The sequence below is a fragment of the Chionomys nivalis genome, chromosome 10, assembly GCF_950005125.1.
Source record: "Chionomys nivalis chromosome 10, mChiNiv1.1, whole genome shotgun sequence".
NCBI classification, from domain to species: Eukaryota; Metazoa; Chordata; class Mammalia; order Rodentia; family Cricetidae; genus Chionomys; species Chionomys nivalis.
Window position 1 is genome coordinate 15,824,904 of NC_080095.1, and position 25,836 is coordinate 15,850,739.

The 25,836-nt window shown below is 41.8% G+C and overlaps 1 protein-coding gene and 1 non-coding gene across 7 annotated transcripts in view; one reads left to right on the forward strand and one right to left on the reverse strand.

The window, feature by feature from the left end:
• The window catches only part of Mark3 (microtubule affinity regulating kinase 3), a 97,075-nt gene that overhangs the window by 16,858 nt on the left and 54,381 nt on the right, over positions 1–25,836 (reverse strand). For all 6 annotated transcript variants that reach the window (XM_057782248.1, XM_057782247.1, XM_057782246.1 and 3 more), the window contains exons 6-14: positions 22,123–22,193; positions 19,864–19,920; positions 16,856–17,092; positions 16,570–16,689; positions 16,251–16,350; positions 15,683–15,795; positions 14,645–14,798; positions 11,741–11,958; positions 6,630–6,733 (exon numbers count right to left, since the gene is read on the reverse strand). In XM_057782248.1, the coding sequence (XP_057638231.1) occupies positions 6,630–6,733; positions 11,741–11,958; positions 14,645–14,798; positions 15,683–15,795; positions 16,251–16,350; positions 16,570–16,689; positions 16,856–17,092; positions 19,864–19,920; positions 22,123–22,193 (1,174 nt within the window). The remainder of the gene's footprint in view (positions 1–6,629; positions 6,734–11,740; positions 11,959–14,644; positions 14,799–15,682; positions 15,796–16,250; positions 16,351–16,569; positions 16,690–16,855; positions 17,093–19,863; positions 19,921–22,122; positions 22,194–25,836) is intronic.
• Positions 13,043–13,150, forward strand: LOC130883271 (U6 spliceosomal RNA). The gene has a single exon (XR_009057955.1). It is a non-coding gene; the product is annotated as a U6 spliceosomal RNA (small nuclear RNA).

Below are 25,836 nucleotides of genomic sequence, written 5' to 3' on the forward strand. Positions count from 1 at the left end.
AAGAGCTAACATGAAGCCTGAGCTAATGGGCCAATCAGTTTATAACCTAATGTAGACTCTCTGTGTGGTTTTCTCTGGGACTAAACGGCTGGGGGACTGGGCAGGACAGAAACCCCAACAAGCAGGCCCTCATGTTACAAGAGCCAAAGTTCCATTTTAAGTATTAAATACTACGCCTTAGCAATCCCTGAAACAAAAATGCCTCTGACTTGCAAGAGCAGATAGTTCCTGAAATACTGGAAGATACTGTTTATGGGAGATAATAAGCAAAGAGTTTTCACTCCCCTAAACAAGTTTGTCTGACCCATCTGCACCCAATACTTGGTCACATGTGGGTGGGAGGTACGTAAGCAGGAAATGTGTCAGGATAAATGCTTGCGCCTGACTGGACCTGATGGGAAATGCAATGAATTATGGCTTTTTCTTCTTAAGTGTTGCCATACCTGATTTATTTCCCAGAAACCTGGATATGGACCTGGCCAGAGCCCATCTATATGGCCAGTATTTAATTAAAGCTTGCTTCAAATTTGGCTATAAATTGCTGGGCGGTGGTAGCACAAGCCTTTAATCCCAGCACTCAGGAGGTAGATAGAGGCAGGTGGATCTCTGAGTTTGAAGCAAGCCTGGTCTACACAGGGAGTTCCAGGACAGTCAGGGCCACACAAAGAAACTGTCCGGAAAACAAAGCATTTGTTTCTCTGTCTGCTTATTGTTGCCCTCCTCCTTTTTGGAATGTCAAATATGCATTTACCTATTTGTCGTTTTCTATCACCTCTACCTTTTTTCCCTCATGATTTTATTATTTTATTTATTTATTTATTCATTTATTTTTTGCTTTTTCGAAAGAGGGTTTCTCTCTGGCTTTGGTGCCTGTCCTGGAACTAGCTCTTGTAGACCAGGCTGGTCTCGAACTCACAGAGATCCGCCTGCCTCTGCCTCCCAAGTGCTGGGATTAAAGGCGTGCGCCACCACCGCCCGGCTCATGATTTTATTTTATGAGCATTGGTGTTTTGCTTGCCTACATGCCTGTGTAAGGGTGTCAGGTCCCCTGGAATTAGAACTACAGACAGCTGTGAGCTGCCATGTGGGTGCTGGGAATTGAACACTGGTTCTCCAGAAGAGCAGTAAGTGCTCCCAACCCCTGAACCATTTCTCTAGCCCCTCACCTCTACCTTTTACAGCCTTGAAACATGGTCTCTCACTGAAGCAGAAGCTCCCTAGCTCCTAGAATCTGTACGTCTACATCCCATAGTGCTGGAGTTACAAGTATGTACAGCCATGATTTGCTTTTTACATTGGTGCTGGAAACTCAAACTCACATCCCTCAAGCTCACAGAGCAAGTATTCTTTATCTACTGAGTCATCTCCCCAGACTAAGCAAAATATTTTCAATGAATGTTGCTAAGAGAAGCAAACAAGCCCTGGTAGGATACAGAGGACACAACCCCCAAAAGAGGGTATCTTCAGGAGAACACAAAAAAGAAACCGCAAGCCAGGTGGTGGTGGTGGCACACTCCTTTAATCCCAGCACTCGGGAGGCAGAGGCAGGCGGATCTCTGGGAGTTCGAGGCCAGCCTAGTCTACAAGAGCTAGTTCCAGGACAGGCACCAAAGCTACAGAGAAACCCTGTCTCAAAAAACCAAAAAAAAAAAAAAAAAAAAAAAAAGAAACTGCTGCAAAAAATTAAATAAAGATAAACCAGGCATGGTGGAACACACCTTTAATCCCAGCACTTGAGAGGCAGGCAGATCCCTGAGTTTGAGGTCAGCCTGGTCTACATAGTGAATTTTTCCAGGACAACCAGACCTATGCAGAGAAGCCCTGTGTGTGTGTGTGTGTGTGTATTAAAAAAAGACTTCATCAAACTATTTCCAAAGATTGAATAGCGATTTAGGAAAAGTGAGCTGGTGAATTACAAGAACGGTGTGAGAGGGTAAGTGTATGCACAAGCAGACAGCCATAAATATATAGAGCAGGGCATTATACCCTATACCGAACGCTTTTACGAGGTGTGTCTGAGAGCTTGTGCTCAATATGCTTTCTCCTGTTGATGCAGGTCAGGAGGACCCCTGCCGGAGAATGGCACCTCCTACTTTATTATTATTTTTTAAATATTTATTTATTTGTTATGTATACAATATTCTATCTGCGTGTATGTCTGCAGGCCAGAAGAGGGCACCAGACCTTATTACAGATGGTTGTGAGCCACCATGTAGTCGCTGGGAATTGAACTCAGGACCTTTGGAAGAACGGGCAATGCTCTTAACCGCTGATCCATCTCTCCAGCCCCAGCACCTCCTACTTTAAAGTCTTAAGGGACTTTTAGTAGTTCAACAACTAAGAAGTTTTTCTTTTTTTTTCTTCATGTTGATCACTGATACTAAGAAGCTTTTTAAACAAAAAAACAAGGGCCATGAAACAACAGCTTCTGAATCCTCTAGAAGGAAATCCTAACAGAAATTCTAGGCTTTTCTGTTATCTTCTATTAAAGTCACATGTGATCTAGAAAATATTTGAAGGAGTTGAGAATGGAACTGTGATAAAGAAAATCTACCAAGATGGGTGGTAGTGAGACACACCTTTAACCCCAGCACTCAGGAAGCAGAGGCAGGCGAATCTCTATGAATTCATGGCCAGCCTGGTCTACAGAGTGAGTTCCAGGATAAGCTTCAAAGCAACAGAGAAATCCTGTCTCGAAAAACAAACAAAACAATCTACTAATACCAGACTAATATCAAGAATAAAGGCTGCCGGGCGGTGGTGGTCCACGCCTTTAATCCCAGCACTCGGGAGGCAGAGGCAGGCGGATCTCTGTGAGTTCGAGACCAGCCTGGTCTACAAGAGCTAGTTCCAGGACAGGCTGGACAGGCTCCAAAACCACAGAGAAACCCTGTCTCGAAAACCCCCCCAAAAAAAAAAAAAAAAAAAAAAAAAAAAGAAAGAAAGAATAAAGGCTGGCACATGGGTAAGTGAATAAGCGCACTTGCTGCCATGCCTGATGACAAGAGTTTCAACCCCTGTACCTACATGGGGGAAAGAGGGAAAGATATGGGCATGTTTGTAAAAAACTGTCTTAATTATATTAAATGATGTGAGAGACCACTGTGTGTAAATTCCCTGGTTTGCATCCTAAATTGTATCAGTAAGAGAATGAGCTGAGTGCATGCATTCATTTTTCTTTGTTCTTGCCTGTGACGGTGACTAGCTGTTGTTACAAGTTCTGCCTTGCTGGACCTTCAGGGATGAACTGGAGCCCAGCTTTGCGAACCAAGTAACCCTGTCTCCCCTAAAGCTGCTTTCATCAGGGTACTTTATCTCAGTACTCTGGAGGCAAAGGACAGCTACTTACATAGTGAGTTCCAAGTTGTGAGACCTATTTCAAAAAAGAACCAAAAAAAAAAACCAAAAAAAACCCAAAAAACTACACAAAAACAATCACCTACGCAGAAAAACAAAAAGCTCCAGAAAGAACCAGGAATCAGAAAAAGACCAGAATATAATATTTTTAAAAATTCACTGGGGCTGGAGAGACGGCTCAGTGGTTAAGAGGACTGGCTGTTCTTCTAGGAGACCGGGGTTCAAATTCCAGCACCCACATGGCAGTTCATGACTGTCTGTAACGCCAGTTTCAGGGTATCTGACATCTTCACACAGATATATATGCAGATGAAACATTAAGGCACATAAAATAAAAATTAAAAAAAAACCTACTCTGAGTAAGCAAAGGTTAAGAAATAAAGCAGAAAACAATAATACAGAAGACAGCCCCTCCCAAATCACTGAAATCAGAAGGTTGGTTTAAAAAAAATTCAGAGATAAGGGGTTGGAAAGATGGCTTAGCAGTTAGTACTGGCTGCTCTCCCAAGAGGACCAGGGTTTGATTTCCAGCACCCACATGACAGCTCACACCTGTCTGTAACTACAGTTCTAGGGGAATCCGTAGATATATAGGCAAAACACCCATGCACATAAAATTTTTTTCCCAATTCACTGATAAACATAATCTCACAAGATAAGCTTAACTAATCAAAAGTTCTAGTAACCTATGGAAGGGTTTAATAATGGGGGTATGAGAGTTAACTTGACAAGATCTAGATTTACTTATGAGATGAGCGTCTTAGAAAAACCTGTAAGGGATTATGTAGATTTGGTTAAGTGAGGTAGGGAGAACAATTTTAGCTGTGGGCTGGGTCCTGGACTGTAAACAGGATAAAGAAATTTGAGCGCAAGCCCTCATTTCTTCTGTGCTCCTGACTTTGGGTGTGACATGAATACCCTCCTCCAGCCATCACTTCCCAACATGATGAACTGCGCCCTCAACTGTGAGCCCAAATAAGCCGTTCATCCATGTTTTTAATGAGGTATTTTGTTCTAGCAATAAGAAAATAATTAACAAGATATGGAGTTTGATCTTTCTCAGGTAATCAGAGGAAACAAGTCATATATTGTTTAAATAATGGGACCAAACAATACAAAAATCAATACAATAAAACAAAACAAATTAATGTCAGAAAGCTGGGAGGTGGTGGTGCACGCCTTTAATCTCAGCACTCGGGAGGCAGAGGCAGGCGGATCTCTGTGAGTCTGAGGCTAGCCTGGTCTACAAAAGCTAGTTTCCAGGACAGGCTCCAAAGCTACAGAGAAACCCTGTCTTTTTTTTTTTTTTTTTTAAAGATTTATTTATTTATACAGTATCCTGCCTGTAGGCCAGAAGAGGGCACCAGATCACATTACAGATGGTTGTGAGCCACCACATGGTTGCTGGGAATTGAACTCAGGACCTCTGGAAGAGCAGACAGTGCTCTTAACCACTGAGCCATCTCTCCAGCCCAAGAAACCCTGTCTTAAAAAAAAAAAAATTAATGTGAGAAGACACGTGTATAGTACATACACCTGTAACCCCAGTACTTGAGTGTGGAGGCAGGAAGAGCCTTAAGAAAAAAGAATGAAGACTACTATCACCCTAACTCTTCGCTTTTCACTGTCGACTGAACCTCAGGGCTTCACACAGGATCGAAAAAAAAAAAAAAAACCCTATTAACACCCTCCCCACACACACACACACAACCACTGATGCTAAATATGACCATATAGTGGTTAAGATTCAAGCCAGAGGACAGCAAAATGTAATGTGAATTCAATCATGGAGTTCTCTGAGACTCACTGTGATTTTCATCTTCTCAGAATCTGGTTTATTCTGTACAGAATATACATTTAACCAAATCCCTCCAACTAGATTTCTTTTCCCTACCACCCCTGCTCCCTCACCCAAATCAATAGCACTTCATGGTTTCTGGATCTACTTAATCCCATTTTCTTTCTTTCATTTCTTCCTTCCTTACTCTTTTTTTCTGAGACAGGGATTCTGTGTGTATGTAACTTTCTGAAACTTGCTAGAGCTGCAGACCAAGCTGGTCTTGAACTCATGAGATTCACCCATCTCTGCCTCCGCAGTGCAGAAATTAAAGGTGTGCACCACCACAGCACAGTTTATTATTTATTTATTTATTTTTGATTACAGGAGCTCACATTTAGGAGATTTCCTGTTTCAGAAGACCATCAGAGGCTGTACTTTTATGTATGTATGGTTGTTTTGCCAGTCTGTATGTCTGCATACCACATGCATGCCTGATGCCCATGGAAGCCAGAAGAGATAATCAGATCCCTAGGACTGGAGTTACATACAGATGAGTGTTGAGTCCCACATGAGTGCTGGGAATAGAACATGGGTCCTTTGGAAGAGTGAGTAGTCAGTGCTTTCCACCACAGAGCCATCTCTCCAGCCCTCGTTTTCGTACTCTTATTTCGTAACTCTCTGGAAAGCTGTCTGTGTGATATGATCTTCTACTTACGGGCACATCTTAATATTTCAAGTTATGCAGAAGATAGACTCTCCATGTCCCTAGAATCTCAAGTGTATATCTCTGAGGGGAGACTACGATACTCCTGGCCATCTGTGCCTGGTGGCAAGGCTGGTCTTGAACTTGCATAGGCCTCCAGAGTGCTAGGAATTAAAGACCTATAAGACAACCACCCAGCCGGGCGGCGGTGGTGCACGCCTTTAATCCCAGCCCTTGGGAGGCAGAGGCAGGCGGATCTCTGATCTCTGTGAGTTCGAGACCAGCCTGGTCTACAAAAGGAGTTCCAGGACAGGAACCAAAGCTACAGAGAAACCCCGTCTCGAAAAACCAAAAAGACAACCACCCAGCTTAAGCTATTATTATTGTTATCGTAGAGCTGGAACTGGAACCATGCACACTACTATGGCACTATATCTAAAACACACCTCAGACCCTGTTCAAAAGATGAACACACACAAAATCTCCTCCATTCCCTACTCACCATTTTCAAAGACCATGCTGACAGTCTTTCTGAAGAAACCTCCCTGCTTCAACCCCAGCTCTTCTTTGTCACACATACCAACCATAGAGATAGATGCTCTGGACAAAGAATCTGGAATCCTAATCTCTTGCTAGAAATTAACATTTAAAGTTTACTTACCTTTAAAGAAGAATCAGCTAATTATCTGAATTTAGATTAGAAAAGTGAGAAGTAACATACTACCACTTCTTTTGGGAGAAAACTTTTTATTTTTTTTTTTTTTTTGGCCAATAAGTAAAATCTCATACCTGTTTTCTTTGCCATTCTGAATCACTGAGTGTCGATCCGTTGCAGACCTCTCACTGCAAACGTACGTGTTTCGCCGTGTCATCCCACCAGATGCTGTATTACTCTGCAAGAAAAGGGCATTCATCGTAAACTATTTGCAAAGTACAATTCAATACGAATAAAAACAACCTAAGAATTTGTTTATGCAAACAAAAAAATTGGAAGAGGGATGTTGTCTATGTGTTTGGTGATATTCATGTTCCTAGAGGCTCGATGTTAATGTCTGCTAACTCTCTGGATCACTTTCTACTGACTTAGGATGTGTCTCCCTGAACTCAGAGCTCTCAGACTTAGCCAGCTTGTCCAAGGGACATTCTGTCTTTTCCTTTAGAGTACTGAGATTATAGGCAGGTAGCCACACCTGTTTGGCTCATATGTGGGTGCCTGGGTTTCTGAACTCTGGCACTCACAGTTGAGTAACAAGCATTCTACCCATTAAATCATCTTCCCAGACCAACATAGTCATTCATAAACAAATAAAAACAATGTATGTGTCTATGCATTTGCACACACTCGCGTTGTCAGTGTGTATGTTTGTGTCCTGAAGCTAGAGTTAATGGTGAGCAGCCCAAGGTGGTGGATATTGGGAACTGAACTCTCCTGTTGAGCAAGAACAGAAAGCACTATTAACCACAGAGCCATTGTTCCAGTCCTTCCTTCCTTTTTTTTTTTTAAAAAAATAAATCTTTACATAAATCTAGTAAATCTAGTAATCCAAACTAGTAAGACCTAGTTAATAATAAGCCTGAGCAAAAGGCCCAACAGTTTATAATTAATATAAGTCTCTGTGTGTTTGAGATTGAATGGCTATGGAACCAAGTAGGACAAAAACTTCCTTTTACATAAAAGGGCAAAAGATGAACTGGAAAGATAGCTCAGTGCTTAAGAGCACCCACTGGTTGTTCTTCCAGAGGACCTGGGTTCAATTCCTAGCATCTACAAGGTGGTTCAGAAACTAACTCCAGTTCCAGGGATCTGATGTTCTGCAGGCACCACAAATGCATGGCCACAGACATAGAAGCATACAAAACACTTAGACACGTTGAAACAAAAAAGTACCAAGGTTATTGTGCAAAGTGAAGAGAGAACACGCACAAGGGCTGGAAATGTTTGAAAACTTTATGTCTGATCAGTCTTTAGAATCCAGCCGGGCGGTGGTGGCACACACCTTTAACCCCAGCACTCGGGAGGTAGAGGCAGGCGGATCTCTGTGAGTTTGAGGCCAGTCTGGTCTACAAGAGCTAGTTCCAGGACAGGCTCCAAAGCCACAGAGAAACCCTGTCTTGAAAAACAAAAAAACCCAGAATACACAAACATCTATTTTTGTTTTTAAGATTTATTATGTTCTGTCTGCATGTACATCTGCACGCCAGAAGAGGGCACCAGAACTCATAGATGGTTGTCAGCTACATAGTGGTTGCTGGGAATTGAACTCAGGACCTTTGGAAGAGCTCTTAATCTCTGAGCCACCTCTCCAGCCCCCATAAACAGCTCTTACGACATAATTCCAGAATGACAGACAATCTAAAAATGGGCAACAGGGATGCTGGAGAGCTGGCTCAGCAGTAAAGAGCTCTGGCTGCTCGTCCAGAGGTTCCGAGTTCAATTCCCAGCAACCACATGGTGGCTCACAACCATCTGAAATGTCTCTGTCATTTCTAGAGTTTTCTTATTCTTGTTTACTTAGGTAATATATCCTTTTGGAGTCTCTGATGGAGTTGAAAAAATAAAAAGATATTTATAGTTTTCCTTAGTTATGATAAAAGATAAAACAGATATAAATATTGTAACTGTAATTCTTGCTTGATAACTGTTTTGCTATATGTAATTTTACTATGTTAAAATAAAAGCCTTCTTTTTTGTTTAAACAGAAAAAGGGGAAATGATGTGGGAGTGATTTCTTTCTAATCTGTTGCTTTCATTGGTTAATTAATAAAGAAACTGCCTAGGCCCATTTGATAGGCCAACCCTTAGGTGGGTGGAGTAGACAAAACAGAATGCTGGGAGAAAGAAGCCAAATCAGTGAGTTGCCATGATTCTCCCACCCCAGACAGACGCAGGTTAAGATCTTTCCTGGTAAGCCAGCTCATGGTGCTACACAAAATATTAGAAATGGGTTAGATCAATATGTAAGAGCTAGCCAATAAGAGGCTGGAACTAATGGGCCAGGCAGTGAATAAAAGAATACAATTTGTGTGTTGTTATTTCAGGGCATAAGCTAGCCATGTGGGCGGCTGGGTGCCAGGGACGCAGCCCCGCCGCTCACATTACAACACTCTTCTGTCATGCAGGCATTCACGCAGGCAGAACACTGTGTACACAATAAATAAATCTTTAAAAAAAGTGTGTGGGGGCAACATAAGGGCCAGCAAGGTGGCTCAGTTGATGGTGTGTTTGCTCCCAAGACTGACAATTTGACTTTTTTACACAGAGTAGAAAACAGGATCCAACTCCCTTGCACATGTATGCACTAAGTGTATGAATACACAACATAAATATAAGTTTTTGGGTTTATTTATTTATTTATTTACTTACTTACTTACTTATTTATTTATTTATTTATTTTGGTTTGAGACAGTATAACACCTCTGGCTGTACTGGAATTCCATTTGCAGACAAGGCTGGCCTCGAACTCAAGAGATTTGTCTGCTGGGATGAAAGGTGTACACCACTACAACCCAGCAGATTCCAACTCTTGAAGGTGAGGCAGGAGAACTGTCATGGGTTCAAGGCCACCCTGGGTTACATAGTGAAACCCCATTTATTTCCATATCTAGAACCCACATGGTAGAAAGAGATTAACAACATTATACAAAGTTGTCCTCTGATACTATGGGATGTCTTCCACCCACAAAGAAATGTAGGCCAGACAATGGTGGCGCATGCCTTTAATCCTAGCACTCGGGAGGCAGAGGCAGGTGGATCTTCATGCGTTCAAGGCCAGCCTGGTCTACAAGAGCTAGTTCCAGGACGGGCACCAAAAACTACAGAGAAACCCTGTCTCAGAAATAAAATAAATAAATAAAAAAGGACAAAATGAGCAGGAATAATGGCTCAGTGTAAAGTTGCTTGATGTGTAAGTCTGGGGACCTAAATTTATTTCCCCAAAGTAACGGTTTGTGTTGTTTTATAATTCTGATACAAACTAGAAAAATCTGGGTGGAAGAACTTCCAATTGAGGAACTGCCTCCATCAGTCCTCTAGGCAAGTCTTGATTGATATGGGGGGCTTGGTTTATGATGGGTGGTACCAACCCTGGAAAATGGTCCGATGTTTTATAAGAAAATAAAATGAACAAGCCAATCGGCAGTCTTTGCTTGAGTTCTTAACCTAACTTCCCCAAATGACAACCCAGGAGTTGTTATAATGAAGTAAAGCAGCCAGACAGTGGCAGTACACACCTTTAGATGGCCGGAGCCACGCAGAGAAACAGTGCTAAAAATTGAAACCAGGAACATGGCACACATTAAGGAATTGTTCTAAGAATTGAGCACCATCAGAGAAAGTTTTATATTATTATTATTTGTGTGAGATGTATATATAGGTGCATGAATGCTGTGGTGCACATATGTAGGTTGGATAACTTGTAAGTCTGTGTTCTGATTCCATCATGAGCCAAAGGGATAAGCTCTGGTCTTCAGGTTTGCTGGGGAAGTGTTTTCTATCTTAAGAGAATTTTATTCTTCTTTTTTGAGGTTTACTTTTACATATATGGCTGTTTGCCTAGAGGTGTATCTGTGCACTGTGTGCCTGTGGTGATCAGATTGGTTGGATCCCAAGAACTGGAATTATAGGTTGCTGTGAGCCACCATTTGGGTGCTGAGAACTGAACCCAAGTCTTCTAAAAGAGTAACAAGTGTTCTTAACCTCTGAGCCACCTCTCCAGTGCCAATTTACTTTATATTTAGGCATGTGTCTACATGTGAGTAGTGAAGATGTCAGAGGCATCTGCTATACCTGTAAGAAGATTTACAGAATATTGTAGCCCCCTGATGCGGGTGCTGTGGTCCTCTGCAAGAGGAGCAAACATGCTCATCTCCTGATCATTTCTCCAGTCCTGATCTTCCTGGCTCTACCTCCTCAGTACTGTGACTCACCACCACACCCGGCTTATGTTGTGCCTCTTCCATGCTACGCAAACAATCTACCATCAGAGCTTCATCTCTATCACCACAGCATTTAAAATTTTTGTTTGTTTGTTTTTCAAGACAGGTTTTCTCTGTGTAACCCTGGCTATCCTGGAATTCACTGTGTAGACAAGGCTGGCTTCAAATTCACAGAGATCCACCCGTCTCTGCCTCCCGAGCACTGGGACTAATGGTATATGCTACCATGACTGGCTAAGATTTATTTTTATTGTGAGATTTGTTTGTTTTCAGACACGGTTTCATTGTATAGCCTTTGCTAGCCAGAAACTGGCTATGTAGACCAAGTTGGTCTCAAACCTCTCCGGGATCAATCAGCTTCTGTCTTCCTAGTGCTGAGTACTTACTTAGTGTGGAGAATGGGCTGTGACTGTCTGGGCTCCCCCAGAGCTCTGGAAAAATGTGCTCCAGTGCAACAGTGTTAAGAACTGAGGCTTCTAGGTCATTAGTGCTATATAAAAGGAAGGGAGAGATAAATCCACCCCTTCTACAAGGTGTCCATACCGTATCCTCACCTTCGGAGCAAGTGGTAACAGAATACTATCTTGGAAGCAGCAAAAACAATATCCCCCACTACATAGTGAGCCTGCTGGATTTTTCGGTCTCTAGAACTCAAGATAACATTTCTTTCCTTATAAATATGTCTCAGATATTCTGTCACAACAGCAGGAATTATCAAAAGAAACACCTAAACTGGGCGGTGGTGGCGCACGCCTTTAATCCCAGCACTTGGGAGGCAGAGGCAGGCGGATCTCTGTGAGTTCGAGGCCAGCCTGGTCTAGTCACCTACAATGCAGGAAGCGGGGCATGGTAGACTAGAGGAAAGACACTGCAGGCAGAAAATAGAGAATAAAATGGACGGATGCAAAAAGACTAGCTCGTTCAAGTTCCAGCCAAGGCCTGCTATCCAATCCAATAGTACTTACACTGGGGGCAGCAGGGCTTTTCTTGCGCTCGGGAATATCAGCTTTATTGGGATTGCTTGCATTCCCAAGCATGGGACTGGCAGGGGCAATCCCCTTTCCTCCTACAGCAGTGCCACTTGATTTTCTGGAGGGAATTCCTTCTTCTTTGAGGTCACTATCGGCAGTGCTAGTCTGACTCCTCTTTGGATATGCCACAACTGAAGGAATAGCTGGTCCAGCTACAATAAAGAGTTCACTCTTTAAAAGACAGAATGCAGTTTCATATTTATTTTCTGAAAATTAACATTTTGTAAGACAATTTAAATTTCTATTCACCTGTAACTATAAACTAGTAAAATTTTCTAAGATATTTTCCATTTGATTACCACACAAAACATTCTACTTTCTAAAAAGATTGTGAAAACTTAACAAGTTGAGTTGTCCTTTGGAAACAATACCATGTCACTGTCTACAAGATCATTAATCAAATTAACTAGATGCATAGTCTTTATGCAGAACAAACTATTCTGGTACAATCAAGCAAATTACATCCTTTAGTATGAGATAGTCTCATTTTGTCAGAGTAAGACAGCACAGATCTCATGTGCCATTTCTTCTGAAATTTTATCTTGTATCTTAAAAAAAAAAAAGCACGGATATTCCAGATAAAGGAAGGCAATAAAGCAGAGGAAAACATGTTCCTTCACTAAGTGCCAGCTAGGGAAGAAATGGTCACAGTCGTGTTCTAAAAGAGCTCTTCTAAAGAGGACCAAAGTAGATGATTAACTGGTCTCCTAAATTAGAATGGGGCATCTGGAGTTCAAACAATGGGAAATGGACACAGAGCTACTATAATTACCAGATACAACGCCCACTAGCGATCTCTCTCTGTGGTTCTTTGAGACAGTGTTTCTCTTGCTGTCCTAGAACTCACTCTAGATGAGGCTGGCCTCGAACTCACAGAGATCCATCTGCCTCTGCCTCCGGAGAGCTGGGATTAAAGGAGTGCGCCACACCACCATACAGCCAACATTTAACTCTCATCAGGTGTGGTGATGTAGGTATTCAGTACACAGGCTCAAAACTCAGGAGGCAGAGGCAGGTAGATCTCTTATAAGTTTAAGGTTAGCCTGGTTCTATGTATCAAGTTTCAGGCCACCTAGGACTACAGAGTGAAACCCTGCCTCAATAAAACAAGATAAAACAAAAACTAATAATAAAAGATCTATGTAAAAATAAACAAGAATGGGTCTCTCATTAGTATGAAAAAATTCCCTTTTAATAAAATAGTAGTGCCACACGTATACAAAACAATTACTTTAAGTGCTCGCTTCAGCAGCACATATACTAAAAAGAATTGGAATGATACAGAGATTAGCATGTTCCCAGCGCAAGGATGACATGCAAATTCGTAAAGCAGTCCAAATTTTTTTTAAAAAAATTAAAATAAATTTCTTTATCATTTATCAATTATGTTTGGCTCTTTATGTACCAATACACCTACGGCAACACAGAACCTTCTCTGGTGAAAATAGATTGTCAGTGGATAAAAGACACAGGACGGGTGTCAGGAGTCAGCTCCGCTCCAGGCATTCCTCATTTGCTCTGGCTCCTGGGAGAGTTGCTGACATTCCTTTTTCCATGCCTTATTGATAAAATGAAGGGTCAGCAAGTATATGGTTCTAGTTCTAAAGCTCACTTTAACTCCAGAAAAATGTCATTGGAAATTCAGGTGAAATCTATGTGCTTGAGGAAGACTAAATTTACTAAAGATTATTCCCTTGATAAGTAAGAGAATTCAACATGTTTCTTTCAGGATTTAGGAGTAATTCCCTTTGAATGGGGTCTCTAAGAGTAGTGTGCATGCATTCAAATTTGGTATTCGGTATATAGGCCCTGTAAACTTCCTTGTTAGCTAACACAAATATATAGGAAGAAACAAACTGAGAGCACTTCCTCGTTTACAAACCATACAGATAAGGTAAATCAACACCCTTGATGCACATTGTTTTCTTGTCTTCTTTCCTCTTCTCCTTCTCTCTCCTTACTTTGCAAGAGGGTCTCAGGCTAAACCAACTTCAAACTTGGCATATAGCAAAGGATGACCTTAACTTCTTTTGAAATTTAAGAAGAAATACTATTTTATCAGATAGTTGTTTTGTTTGTGCGTATGTCTGTTCACATGTGTGACTAGTGCCCATAATAACCAGAAGACAGAATTGGATCCCTTAGAAGGGAATTACAGATACTTGTGTGCTGCCATGTGGGTGCTGGGAACTGAACACAGGTGTTCTTAACCAACTCAAGTCCCAACCTTAAATTCTTAATCCCCCTGCCTCTACCTCCTAAATACAGGGATAACAGGAATATGCCAAAATGCCCAGACTCATATTTTTACCTTTAACTGAAATTGAAATAGAAAACCCTGGGGCTGGAAAGATGATCCAGCAGTTAAAACACTGCCTTCACTCACAAAAGATCCAGGTTTGGATCCCAGTATCCACATTATGGCTCACAAGCATCTGTTACTCCAGTTCATGGGGATCTGACACACTCTTCTGGCCTCCACGCACAAGTGAAGCACATAAATGCATGAAATTAAAATACTCATATACATAAAAAGAAAAATGTGAAAATCATTTCCTCCATATAAGCGCTCAATAGCTTGCATGAACAGAGAATGTTGTTCCATCAGTAGAGAGCCCTAACAGTTGCAATGCTCAGAGAGAAATGCAAAACTACAGATGAGATTTTCATTCTCTAAGTCTTATCCAGCGAAGTCTACCAAATGTTGCAAATAGTTAGGCAACCTTAACCATACCAGTCCCTAATGCTAAAAAGGGACAGCAAGCCAATCTCCTTTGCCCTGACAGGCTCTAGTCAGGAGAACACATTCAGAAGCTACTGGAATAGTCTCAGACTCACCATGGTCACTGTACCGTCTCTGCTTCTGACTTGAAGAAACACTTCTCTGTACTTTGTGATGAGGAGACTGGCCAGTGCTGTTGCTGAGGTCACTGCTTGGCCGCACCTTAGCAAGTGAAAGGTTGCTGCTAGAACTGGAGTCACTAGCGTCCAGCTATGGGAGAATGAGAAGAGCAGCAACCATATACGGAGCCCAATGGCTTGTCAGGAAATTCCTGGTGACATACTCCTCCCAGTCAGAGAGGAGTTATCACAACGTACAAAACAACACCCCCCCCCCCCCCCCCCCGCGCCACCCCGGAGACAGGGTTTCTCTGTGGCTTTGTAGCCTGTCCTGGAACTAGCTCTGTAGACCAGGTTGGTTTCGAACTCACAGAGATCCGCCTGCCTCTGCCTCCCGAGTGCTGAGATTAAAGGCGTCGCCACCACCGCCCGGCTCGAAATAACAACTTTAAACTCATTCAAAAGTATTTTCTGACTTCTGAGAATAAGGTTATATGCTAATGATCTCCTTCCTGATCTTTTCAAAGAACTAAGACATAATACTCTGTTTCCTTTGTTTGGTATTTTACATCAATTTCAAACTATTAATGACTAAAGGTAACTCACAATTTTATAGGCTTGTGACATTACTACTCATAAAGGATTATTACTTCGAAGCTAAAATAGTAGTTTATGAGCTGCAGAGATGGATGTCACTAAATGCTAGTCTCACAACCAAAAATAAAAAATAATAGCTTATAAGGGTCCAATGGAGTGAGACCACTGTTTGCAGGCAAAGTTTTAAAATGAACACCAAATATTATATTAAAAAAATTAAAGAAACCTTTTTTTAAAAAATAGAGTGAAATCTTTTTGGAGACAGGGTCTTTTGTAGTGCAGACTAGCCTTGAACTCATTATATAGCTGAGAACATAAATCCCTGACTCTCCTGCCTCCACTTCCTGAGTGCAAGAACTATAAGCATGTGCCATCATGCATTGCACACTGATCCCTTTTACACAGGGTATTTAGCTTTTCCTCTCTAGACACTCTTACCTCTGAAGATTTTCTCCCCAGTAACAAGTATGTAGCTGTGATTTCATCATATTTCATTTTACTAAGAGATTCTTGAATTTCTTCTTGTGAATATCCCATTCCCACCATAATATCTAAAAGATAAAATATGGTTTATATATTTCATTTGGATTGGAAATCATGCTAGCATAGGGAAAAACAATTTCATTTGAATTTGAAGGTTATATATTTCCTAACATAGAAGAGCTGCTGAACATGTCTCTGAGTTACTGGTGCTACTACAGAAAACCATAGATTAAGCTCTCAATTTTGTTTGTTTTTGTTTTTTGGGACAATGTTTCTTTGTGGAGCCCTGGCTGTCTTAAACCTCTCTCTGCAGACCAGAAGTCACAGAGATCTGCCTGTCTCTAACTCCCAAGTGCTAGGATTAAAGGTGAGAACCACCACCGCCCTGCTAAGCTCCTAATTAAGACAGAACAGATAAATGGATCTATAAATTCTGTGCTTACCTTCCCTTTGTTTCTGTTTGAGCCACACACAGAGGAGTAAAACATGTACAGCACACATACACACAAACATAGGTCATTACCTATTCTCTTCTGGTCTGAGATGTCTAGTTCAGGTTCAACAAATGGCTTGAGCTCATCTTCCTCATGACCTGCGTTGATCCACCTGTCCTTCATGATTTGCTGCAAGGTGAACTGTGTGTTAGCACAGAACTAAGTCCCCCAATGCTCACAATATTTAGGGAGATGATTTTCGGCATTTCACTGAATAACCTTCTAAAGGAAACTTAAGGGAATTTGTTTGTTTGTTTTCCTTACTACCTAAAACCCCACAGGTGTTCAGTGTCACATAAACTAAGCAGGGTTCTGTTAAACGCTCTTTCTTCCCACTGGTGTGGTTACCTCAAGAGTGCCACGTTTAACTGGGTTCAGCACCAGGAAGCGTTTGAGAAGGTTTTCACAGTCTGTGGACATGTAGAAAGGGATTCTGTACTTCCCTCGTAGTACTCTCTCTCTCAGTTCCTTTGGGGAATGCAATAAAGAAATAGTCAATTTTTAAGTTAAAAACAGTAACAATAAAATCAAACCCATAAAAGCACCCATACAAATAGTATTAAAAATGTCAGTCTACACAATTTTATAAAAATCCTTAGTTTTTGAAGAGCATGGCTGCAACTGCTTCTTATACCTTCAGGTTCTGACCGTCAAAGGGAAGCGACCCACTGACTAGGGTGTACAGAATGACGCCGAGACTCCACACATCCACTTCTGGCCCGTCATACTTCTTGCCCTGGAAGAGCTCAGGGGCTGCATATGGAGGACTACCACAAAACGTGTCTAGTTTGCTGCCAACAGTAAATTCATTGCTAAAACCAAAATCTGCTATTTTAATGTTCATATCCGCATCTAATAACAGATTTTCAGCCTAGAGAAAAAACATCAAGACAAAAATAAAACTTAACCAAAATACATTTATGATAATAGCATTAGGCATTTCATAAAGGCTTTTTTTTAAAACAAGGACTTATCTCCTAGTTAGTAAATGTAAAAACACTATTTCTAGAGAAACACAGGAAATAAATTATATTCCTAATTGATATTAACAGTCAAATACAGTTTAAGTATAAGACAAGTTTAAATATAAAATACTTCAAGATCAACAAAAACGTAGAAAGCTTCTTCAGTTAATAAGAGGCTTTTTAAAAATACAGTCATGCTTCATAAACACCACCAAATGGTTGTAAAATGGGTATTGCTGGGGAAGGAGAACTCCCACCCCAACCTCTGAGACAAACTAGTCACTTCTGTTGATTTGAGCTGACAGGCACGAAGCAGACACATTGGGTATGAGACTACTGTCTGGATGTACAAGAATAAGCAAGACAGGGCCCTGCCCTCAGGATTCGCAGTGTAGGGTGGTGATCTGAGCACTATGATGGGTACTGACAGAGAAAAGGCTCAGCAAAAGAGGGTCATGGAAAATTTCCAGAGGAAGTGAAACTGAGGAAGGTATAGATAGCATGTTTCATGGGGTGTTTAGGGGCAGAATGAAGACTTGGAAGTCCACAAAGGGGAGGGTACATTTCTGTCGACAACTGAAAGGTGACGTATGGAGAGAGATGCTCCACAGAGATGGTTGGGGAGGAAGAGGGCTTAAAATCAACAGTGTTTTCTTCAGTTTTCTACCCTCAAGATGAGAGAACACTGCTCAAGAGTTGTTAAACAAGGAAATGACTTTTAGTTTGTTAGTTTATTTTAAGACAGGGTTGGTTTGTTTGTTTTGTTTTCTGTTTTTTTTCTAGACAAGGTTTCTCTGTAGTTTGGTACCTGAACTAGCTCTTGTAGACCAGGCTGGCCTCGAACTCGCAGAGATCTGCCTGCTTCTGCCTGGCTGGAAATCTTACTTTAAAATTGTTTTTATTGAGCTATTCATGTTTCTCTGCTCCCCTCCCTTCCTCCTCTGGAAATGATAATCTTATGTTTATTTTTTTATTTTTTTGGGGGGGGGGAGAGACAGGGTCTCATTTTAGCTCTGGTTGCCATGGAACGCTCTATGTAATCAGGTTGCTTTAAACTCAGAAGTTCAGCTCTGCCTCTGACACACACACGGAAAACAGCCATACACATAATATAGAGATATGACGGGAAGCAGGGAAAGCCAGGAGCAGAGAAGACTGATGGAGGAAGGTCATTTGTCAATAAACAAACTGCCTTGGCCCATTTGATAGGCCATCCCTTAGGTGGGTGGAATAGACAGAATAGAATGCTGGGAGGAAGAGGAAGTGAGCTCAGATGCAGGGCAGCTCCCCTCAGAGCCAGAAGCGATGAAGCAAGCCGCCAGGTCAGACATGCTGAATCTTTCCTGGTATAAAGCTAACCATGCGGGAGCCGGGCTATGGGAAGAGGCCCGCAGCTCCCACTACAGAAGACAAGACAGAAAACTGTGTTTGAACTGACTATCACATGACTGTGGTCTGGCTTTGGAGAGCAGGAATGGAGTAATAGAGACAGGAAACAGCAGCAAAAGTGGCAGCTGAATGGAGGTTAAATAGGAGGCTCTGGAGAAGCTTCAGTCACCATAATGAAAAAGAACACAATCCTATTTAAAAAGGAAAAGATCTGATTTTGAATTGACTACACCTGAGGTGCCCAAGGGATACTTTTTGCCTAGGTACTAGGATGCTTGGGTCCTAGAACAACTCTAGCTGCAGAAACAGACTGGGGGTCATCACATGTAGGCAGCAACCACAACTGCCAGAGTGATGTGCTCAGGGTGGGCGCTAAGAGGGACAAGCATGCAGTCAGGAATCTTGTGAGGATAGTGTCTAGATGTGGTATAGACGATATGCTATAAGACACAGAGAGGAAGAGGGAGTGTCTGGAAGTAAGAAGAGGAACAGCAGAGGTGCCTAAGTTCCAAGGCCTGTGAAAAGAAAAATGCTCTGTGAATCCTAACTCTGCCAAAGAGCAGAGATGCAGCCCATGGACACCTTCAACAAGCACTACAGCTTACAGGACAGAATGCCTTCCTACATAGGCATGGGCAGTCATGTCCAGGTTGGCCCTGTGTGTCAGGAGACCTCTGTACCCCTGTATGACTATGGGACAACTGTCCTCCAGAGATGAACCACTAAGTACCTTTACTGAGACCTGAAATACTTTTCATGAACTTTACTTAAAAACAACAACAAAAACCTCTTCACTGTGTATTTAGGACAAAGGGAGCCAATCATTATAGAACTATTTTTACATTATTATTAATCTGTTTGTTTATTTATTTTGGTTTTTTTGAGGCAGGGTTTTTCTATGTAGCTCTGGCTATCCTGGAACTTACTTTGTAGACCAGGCTGGCCATGAACTTAGAGATCTGCCTGCCTCTGCCTCCCAGATGCTTGGACTAAAAGTATGTGCCATCATGTCTGGCTTTTATTTATTTTACGAGCACTGGTGTTTTGCCTGCATGTGTGTCTGTGTGAGGGTGTGTCAGATCTTGGAGTTAGACAGCTGTTAACTGCCATGTGGGTGCTAAGAATTGAACTCATATCCTCTAGAAAAGCAGAAAGTGTTCTTATCCACTGAGCCATCTCTCCAGTCCCTAACCTTATTTTTCTCTTACCCAACAATACAATCTAATCATCATCTGTAAAATGGCCACCAAAAGAACTATAGAAAACTTAGCAAGGATTCTGGGCTCACCTTGAGGTCTCTGTGAACAATCCGTTTTTGGTGGCAATACTGTACTGCAGACACAATCTAAACATGGGAACAATGGGGTTAGTCACCAATGGTGCAGACTCACAATAATCATTTATCCTCATTTCTTCTTTGGGGTTTTTGTTTTGCTTCTTCTGAAACAGGCTCTCACCATGTAGCCTCTGACAGGCCTGCCTGGAAATCATTCTGTAAACCAAGCTGACACCAAACTCACAGATATGCCTGTTCTGCCTCCTAAGTACTGAGAAATTAAAGGACCGTGCCACTACACCCAGCTTTATTGTATTCAATTTTTAAGATGGTTTCGTGTGGCCTAGGTGGGCCTTAAACGTTCCACAGTTGACAAGGATCCTGAACTTCTGAGCCTCCTGTTTCCAACCCAAGTTCCAGGATTAAAGGTATGCACATTGGGTTTATGTGGTGCTGGGATGGAACGTAGGGCTTCATGGATGCTAGCAGGTTCTCTACCCACTGCCACTGGACCATAATTCCTGCCCCGATAAACATATTTTCTGATGTTGAAGAAGTTTTCCTTGGAGTTATTTTCTGTCTTTTTTTTTTTTTTTTTTTTTTTTTGGTTTTTCAAGACAGGGTTTCTCATAGCTTTGGAGCCTATCCTGAAACTAGCTCTTGTATATCAGGCTAGCTTCGAACTCACAGAGATCCACCTGCCTCTGTCTCCCAAGTGCTGGGATTAAATGCGTGCACCACCACTGCCTGGCCATTGAAGGTTATTTTCAAATCCTGCTTTTGAATCACATTGTACAATCCCTTGCCACTTTTAACATCTCTTCCTTTAGCTCTAAACAACTCAAAGTTAACCTGACACCACAATGACTGGAAGATACTCAAACCTATTGTTGGTTTTCTGGTATTAAGCTTCAAACAATTATTTCTTTCTTTCATTTTTTTTTTCAAGACTGGGTTTCTCTGTGTAGCTTTTAAGTCCTGGAACTCACTCTGCAGACTAGGTTGGCTACTACCTCCCAGCAAGACAATGGCTTATTATAAGAAAGACTCAGAGCCCAGGTGTTTTGTGCATTAAAATTATTATTTATAAGAAAGATTCGCCAAAGCCGGGTAGTGGTACCAATGTCTTTAATCAATCCCAGCACTCGGGAGGCAGAGGCAGGTGGATCTCTGTGAGTTCGATGCCAGCCTGGTCTACAAGAGCTAGTTCTAGGACAGGTTTCAAAGCTACAGAGAAACACTGTCTAAAAAAGAAAGAAAAAGAAAAGGAGAGAGACAGACAGACAGACAGACACTTGCTGGGTGGTGGTGGTACACACCTTTATTCCTAGCATTTGGGAGGCAGAGGTAGGTGAATCTCTTGAGTTCGAGGCCAGACTGGTCTACAAAAGCTAGTTCCAGGACATTTAGGGCTGTTAAACAGACAAACCTGTTTTGAAAAACTGGGGAAAAAGAAAGAAGGAAGGGAGGGAGGGAGGGAGGGAGGGAGGGAGGGAGGGAGGGAGGGAGGGAGGGAGGGAGGGAAAAGAAAAAGAAAATCCCAGGTCTTTTCTACACTGAAGTTTGAGATGGCTCAACAGTAAAGGCACCTGCCATCAAGCCTGATGATCTGTGTTCAATCACTGGGCCCACATGTAGAAGGAAAGAACTGACCTATGTAGGTCATCTACATGCATGCCTTGGCAAATCTATGCTTGTATGTGCACACACACTAAATAAATACAATTTTAAAACCGTACAGAATCCATCAAGTATGATTCAGTCACTGCTAATACAGTGTCTTAGGTATGAAAAGTACTTAAAATTTTTTAACTGCCAATCAGTGTTCCGAAAGATTTGTGTGCGCAGGTCAGTATGGAGCTCAAAGGTCAACATGAGGTGTTTTTCATCAGTTGCTCTCCACCTTTATTTGCTGACTGATGTATGTGCGTCTGTTTGGAGCCCCAAGGTAACACTGAGTGTGTTCTTTTACTGTTCTCTGTCTTATTTTTGGGACATGGCTCACACTAAACCCGGTGCTCATTGACTGGCTAAACTGTGAATTTCAAAGATCTGCTGGTCTCTTTACCAGTGCTGGGGTTATACGTACACATCACTATGCCCAGCTTTCTGTGTATTCTTGGGGATTCAAACTTAGGTCCTCATGCTTGCACAGGAGGAACTTTACTGAATGAGTCACCTCACCAGCTCCAGATGCCACTCCTAACTGCACTACTAGAATTAACAATGTAACTTATTGAATTAACAAACTAAAGCCATGTTAATTCATACCTGTCTAAATTTAGCTCTTGCTTCTTTTTCCTTCATTCTTCCATGTGCAACCAAATAGTCAAATACTTCACCTATAACAGAAAGAAATAAAATTAAGCAAAAAATCCTACATCTGGGCATTAATTTTGCCACAAATTGGTAACATTCCACTTTTAACAAAGTTTTGGTCCTTTTTTATTTAAAAATCTTTTACATTTATTTATTTTATGTATGTAAGTGTTTTGCCTGGATGTGAACCTGGTGCCTGCAGAGGTCAGAAAGAGAAATTTTATTCTCTGAGAACTTGAGTTAAGAATGGATGTTGTAGGGGCTGGAGAGATAGCTTAGTGGTTAAGAGCACTGACTCTTCTTCCAGAGGTCCTGAGTTCAATTCCCAGTAACCACATGGTGGCTCACAACCATCTATAATGAGATCTGGTGCCCTCTTCTGCGGTACAGGTACACATGCAGGCAGAATACTGTATATGTAATAAATAAATCTTAAAAAAAAAGATTATCCCATAAGAATGGATGTTGTGAGCCACGATGTGGGTGTTAGAAATCAAACCTTTGCCCTCTGCAAAAGCAATAAATGTTCCTAATCACTGAACCTACTCTCTAGCTCATATTTTTATGTTTTACATTTTTAAATGTAAGTATGAAGTAAAACATGGTCACTAAGCAATAACTAAAGCTTAAGATCTTAGCTCACAATGATAATCCTCAGCTGAGGAAAAACCATAAGACTCTAACACATTTAAGTTATGCAGCTTCCATCTCTTCAGCAGGTCTCAACAGAAACTGAGCAATCAAGATGGAAAGGTAAGCCAGGCATGGTGGCATACACTTTTAACTCCTACACATGGGAATCAGAGACAGGCAGATCTCTGCATTCTAGACTAGCCTGGTCTAAAGAGAGACCCTGTCTCTCTCCAGACGTCCCCAACAAAATATATCTTCCTGTAAGATTATTATCACAAATCATTACTTTATTCAACAAATGTTTGGAGTCCCTAATAACTGCAAAGCAATGCTGCAAGAAGTAGAAAATTCCAAAGCATAAACAAATGTAACAAATGATAGAAACGTGTGTTGCATTCTTTTACATTGTATTTGTTTAGCTCTGTGAAGCTGTATTACTTTGCCTAAAACACTTATTGGTCTAGTAAAGACTTGAATGGCTAGTAGCAAGGCAGGAGAAAGGAAAGGCAGAGCTGGTGGGCAGAGAATAAATAGGAGGAGATCTGAGAAGAAGGAACATTAGAACACCGAGAGAGGCGGATGCAATGGTGGATACCCAGCTACATAGTCAGCCACAGCATAATAAATAAAGGTATACAAAAATAGAGAAAGGAAAAAGTCCAAAGGCAAAAGACAGACGGGATGATTCAATTAAAAATTGGCAAGGGGCTGGAGAGATGGCTCAGAGGTCAAGAGCACTGACTCTTTTTCCAGAGGTCCTGAGTTCAAGTCCCAGCAACCACGTGGTGGCTTATAGCTATCTGTAAGGAAATCTGGTACGCTCTTCTGGCATTCAGATATACATGTAGGCAGAACACTGTATACATAATAAATTAAACTTATGGGAAAAAAAGAAGAAAAAAAGTTGGCAAGAAACAAACCAAGGTCAGGCATTCATAAGAAAGAATACGACTACGTGTGATTTACTTGGAAGCTAGGTAGTGGGTCCCTCAAAAGAGCAAAGAGTTTAAAAACAAAACAACAAATTCAGTAGACTCCCTCTCCTAATGGAATCTGCTGGCTAATAGGAGAAACACTGAGCACACACATGTAGAATACATCAAGTCTGTGAATGCTGTGAAGAATAAAAAGAAAATAACATGTTTGTATTCTGCTGACTATCTGATGCAGTGGATAGCAAAGCTGTCAGAGTGAAGGTCTGCAAATATACATCATACACACGAGAGAGAGAGAGAGAGAGAGAGAGAGAGAGAGAGAGAGAGAGAGAGAGAGAAGGGAGGGAGGGAGGGAGGGAGGGAGGGAGGGAGGGAGGGAGAAGGGAGAGAGAAGGGAGACAGACAGACAGACAGACAGACAGACAGACAGACAGACAGACAAGTAAGGCTGCCACAGATACGGGGGAAGTGTGAGCAATGGGGAGAGTGCAGGGCAGGTCCACAAGAGTTCAGTAGGTTTTGGAAAGGGCTCTGACTAGATTCCAAATGAGGTAAGAAACTGAAAATAACTGACTCCATAAAAGTATAACTAAATTTGAAAGTGGTCAGAATCAGGATGACAGGAAAGGATAGGAAGCCCACTGTAAGATCCTGCAGTAATCAAGTTAAGCAAGAGCACAACTGACTAAGTGGGGTGAGCAGTAAGGCACAGGATAAAGGTGATGTCAACAGAGCTTGGTATGGTGGTATACCGAGCATCAAGCACATCATTAGGACAGTAGAAGCAGAAGGACCAGTTCAGTGTCATCTTTGACCACTGTAGAGGTTTAAATGAGAGCGCTCATACATTCTGTTATTAGAATGCTTGGGTCACAGTTGTTTGGGGGAGGGTTCATAGGTACAGCCTTGCTGAAGGAAGTATGCTCACTAGAGGTGGCTTTGAGAGCTTCAAATCCCTCTCTACTTCAGTTTGTTCTCTCTGCTTTGTATTAGTGGGTGAAGATAGGAACTTCAGCTTTCTGATCCTGCTGCCATGACTGCAGCTTGCTGCTATGCCTCCCTTGATGCACAATTCATAAGAACTCCAGAGAGAGAAATTGGAGTTCAACCTGAAGGTCAGAAAAGTAAAGCAGCCAGCCACTGGCTCTTATCTTGAACTCAGTCTGAAAATGGCGATCCTGCCTCCAGGAATCTCAGAATGAGACTTGCTGTCTCCTCCCGTTTTATTTTATTTTAATTAATTAATTAATTTATTTATTTAATTTTCGATACAGGGTTTCTCTGTAGTTTTTGGTGCCTGTCCCGGAACTAGCTCTTGTAGAGCAGGCTGGCCTCGAACTCACAGAGATCCTCCTGCCTCTGCCTCCCGAGTGCTGGGATTAAAGGCGTGCGCCACCACCGCCCGGCCTCCTCCCGTTTTATAATCCTTTCTAGGGCTGGGATTACAGGCACGTACTACCCAGTTTCTATGGCAACTAGTGTGACTACTGGATTAAAGGTGTGTGTCACCACTGTCTGGTCTGTAAGGCTGACCACTGGGGCTGTTTTACTCTCTGTTCTCCAGGCAAGCTTTATTTATTAAAATATAAATTAAATGCCACTACACTCCCTGCCATGATGGACCCTTATTTCTCTGAAACTAAAGCTCAAATAAACTCTTCCTTCTATAAATTGCTTTGGTCATGGTGTTTTAACACAGTAACAGAGAAGTAACACACATGCATACAGCTACATACATGAGAAGTTCATGGCTAGCCTGGGATACATGAGACCCTGTCACATCAAACAAAGAAAACATACACGCATACCCCCAAAACAAAAAAACAAAAAAGCAGAAACAAACACCTAAGGGCAGAAACCTGGCTCAGTGATTAAAAGTCCTTGCTACTCAAATAAGAAGATGAAGTTGGAACAAGGCAGATGTGGTCCTCCACAAAATAAAACGCAGTACCACAGAGAGGAGAGTTGGGAGGATCCCTGGAGCTTACGGTATGATAGCCTAGCTGAAAAAGGAGAGATTCTACCTTAAAGGAATAAGGGAAAGATCAATAAAGGAGGAAACCTAGCCCTATTCTGTCTTCTGTGCACATGCATGAAC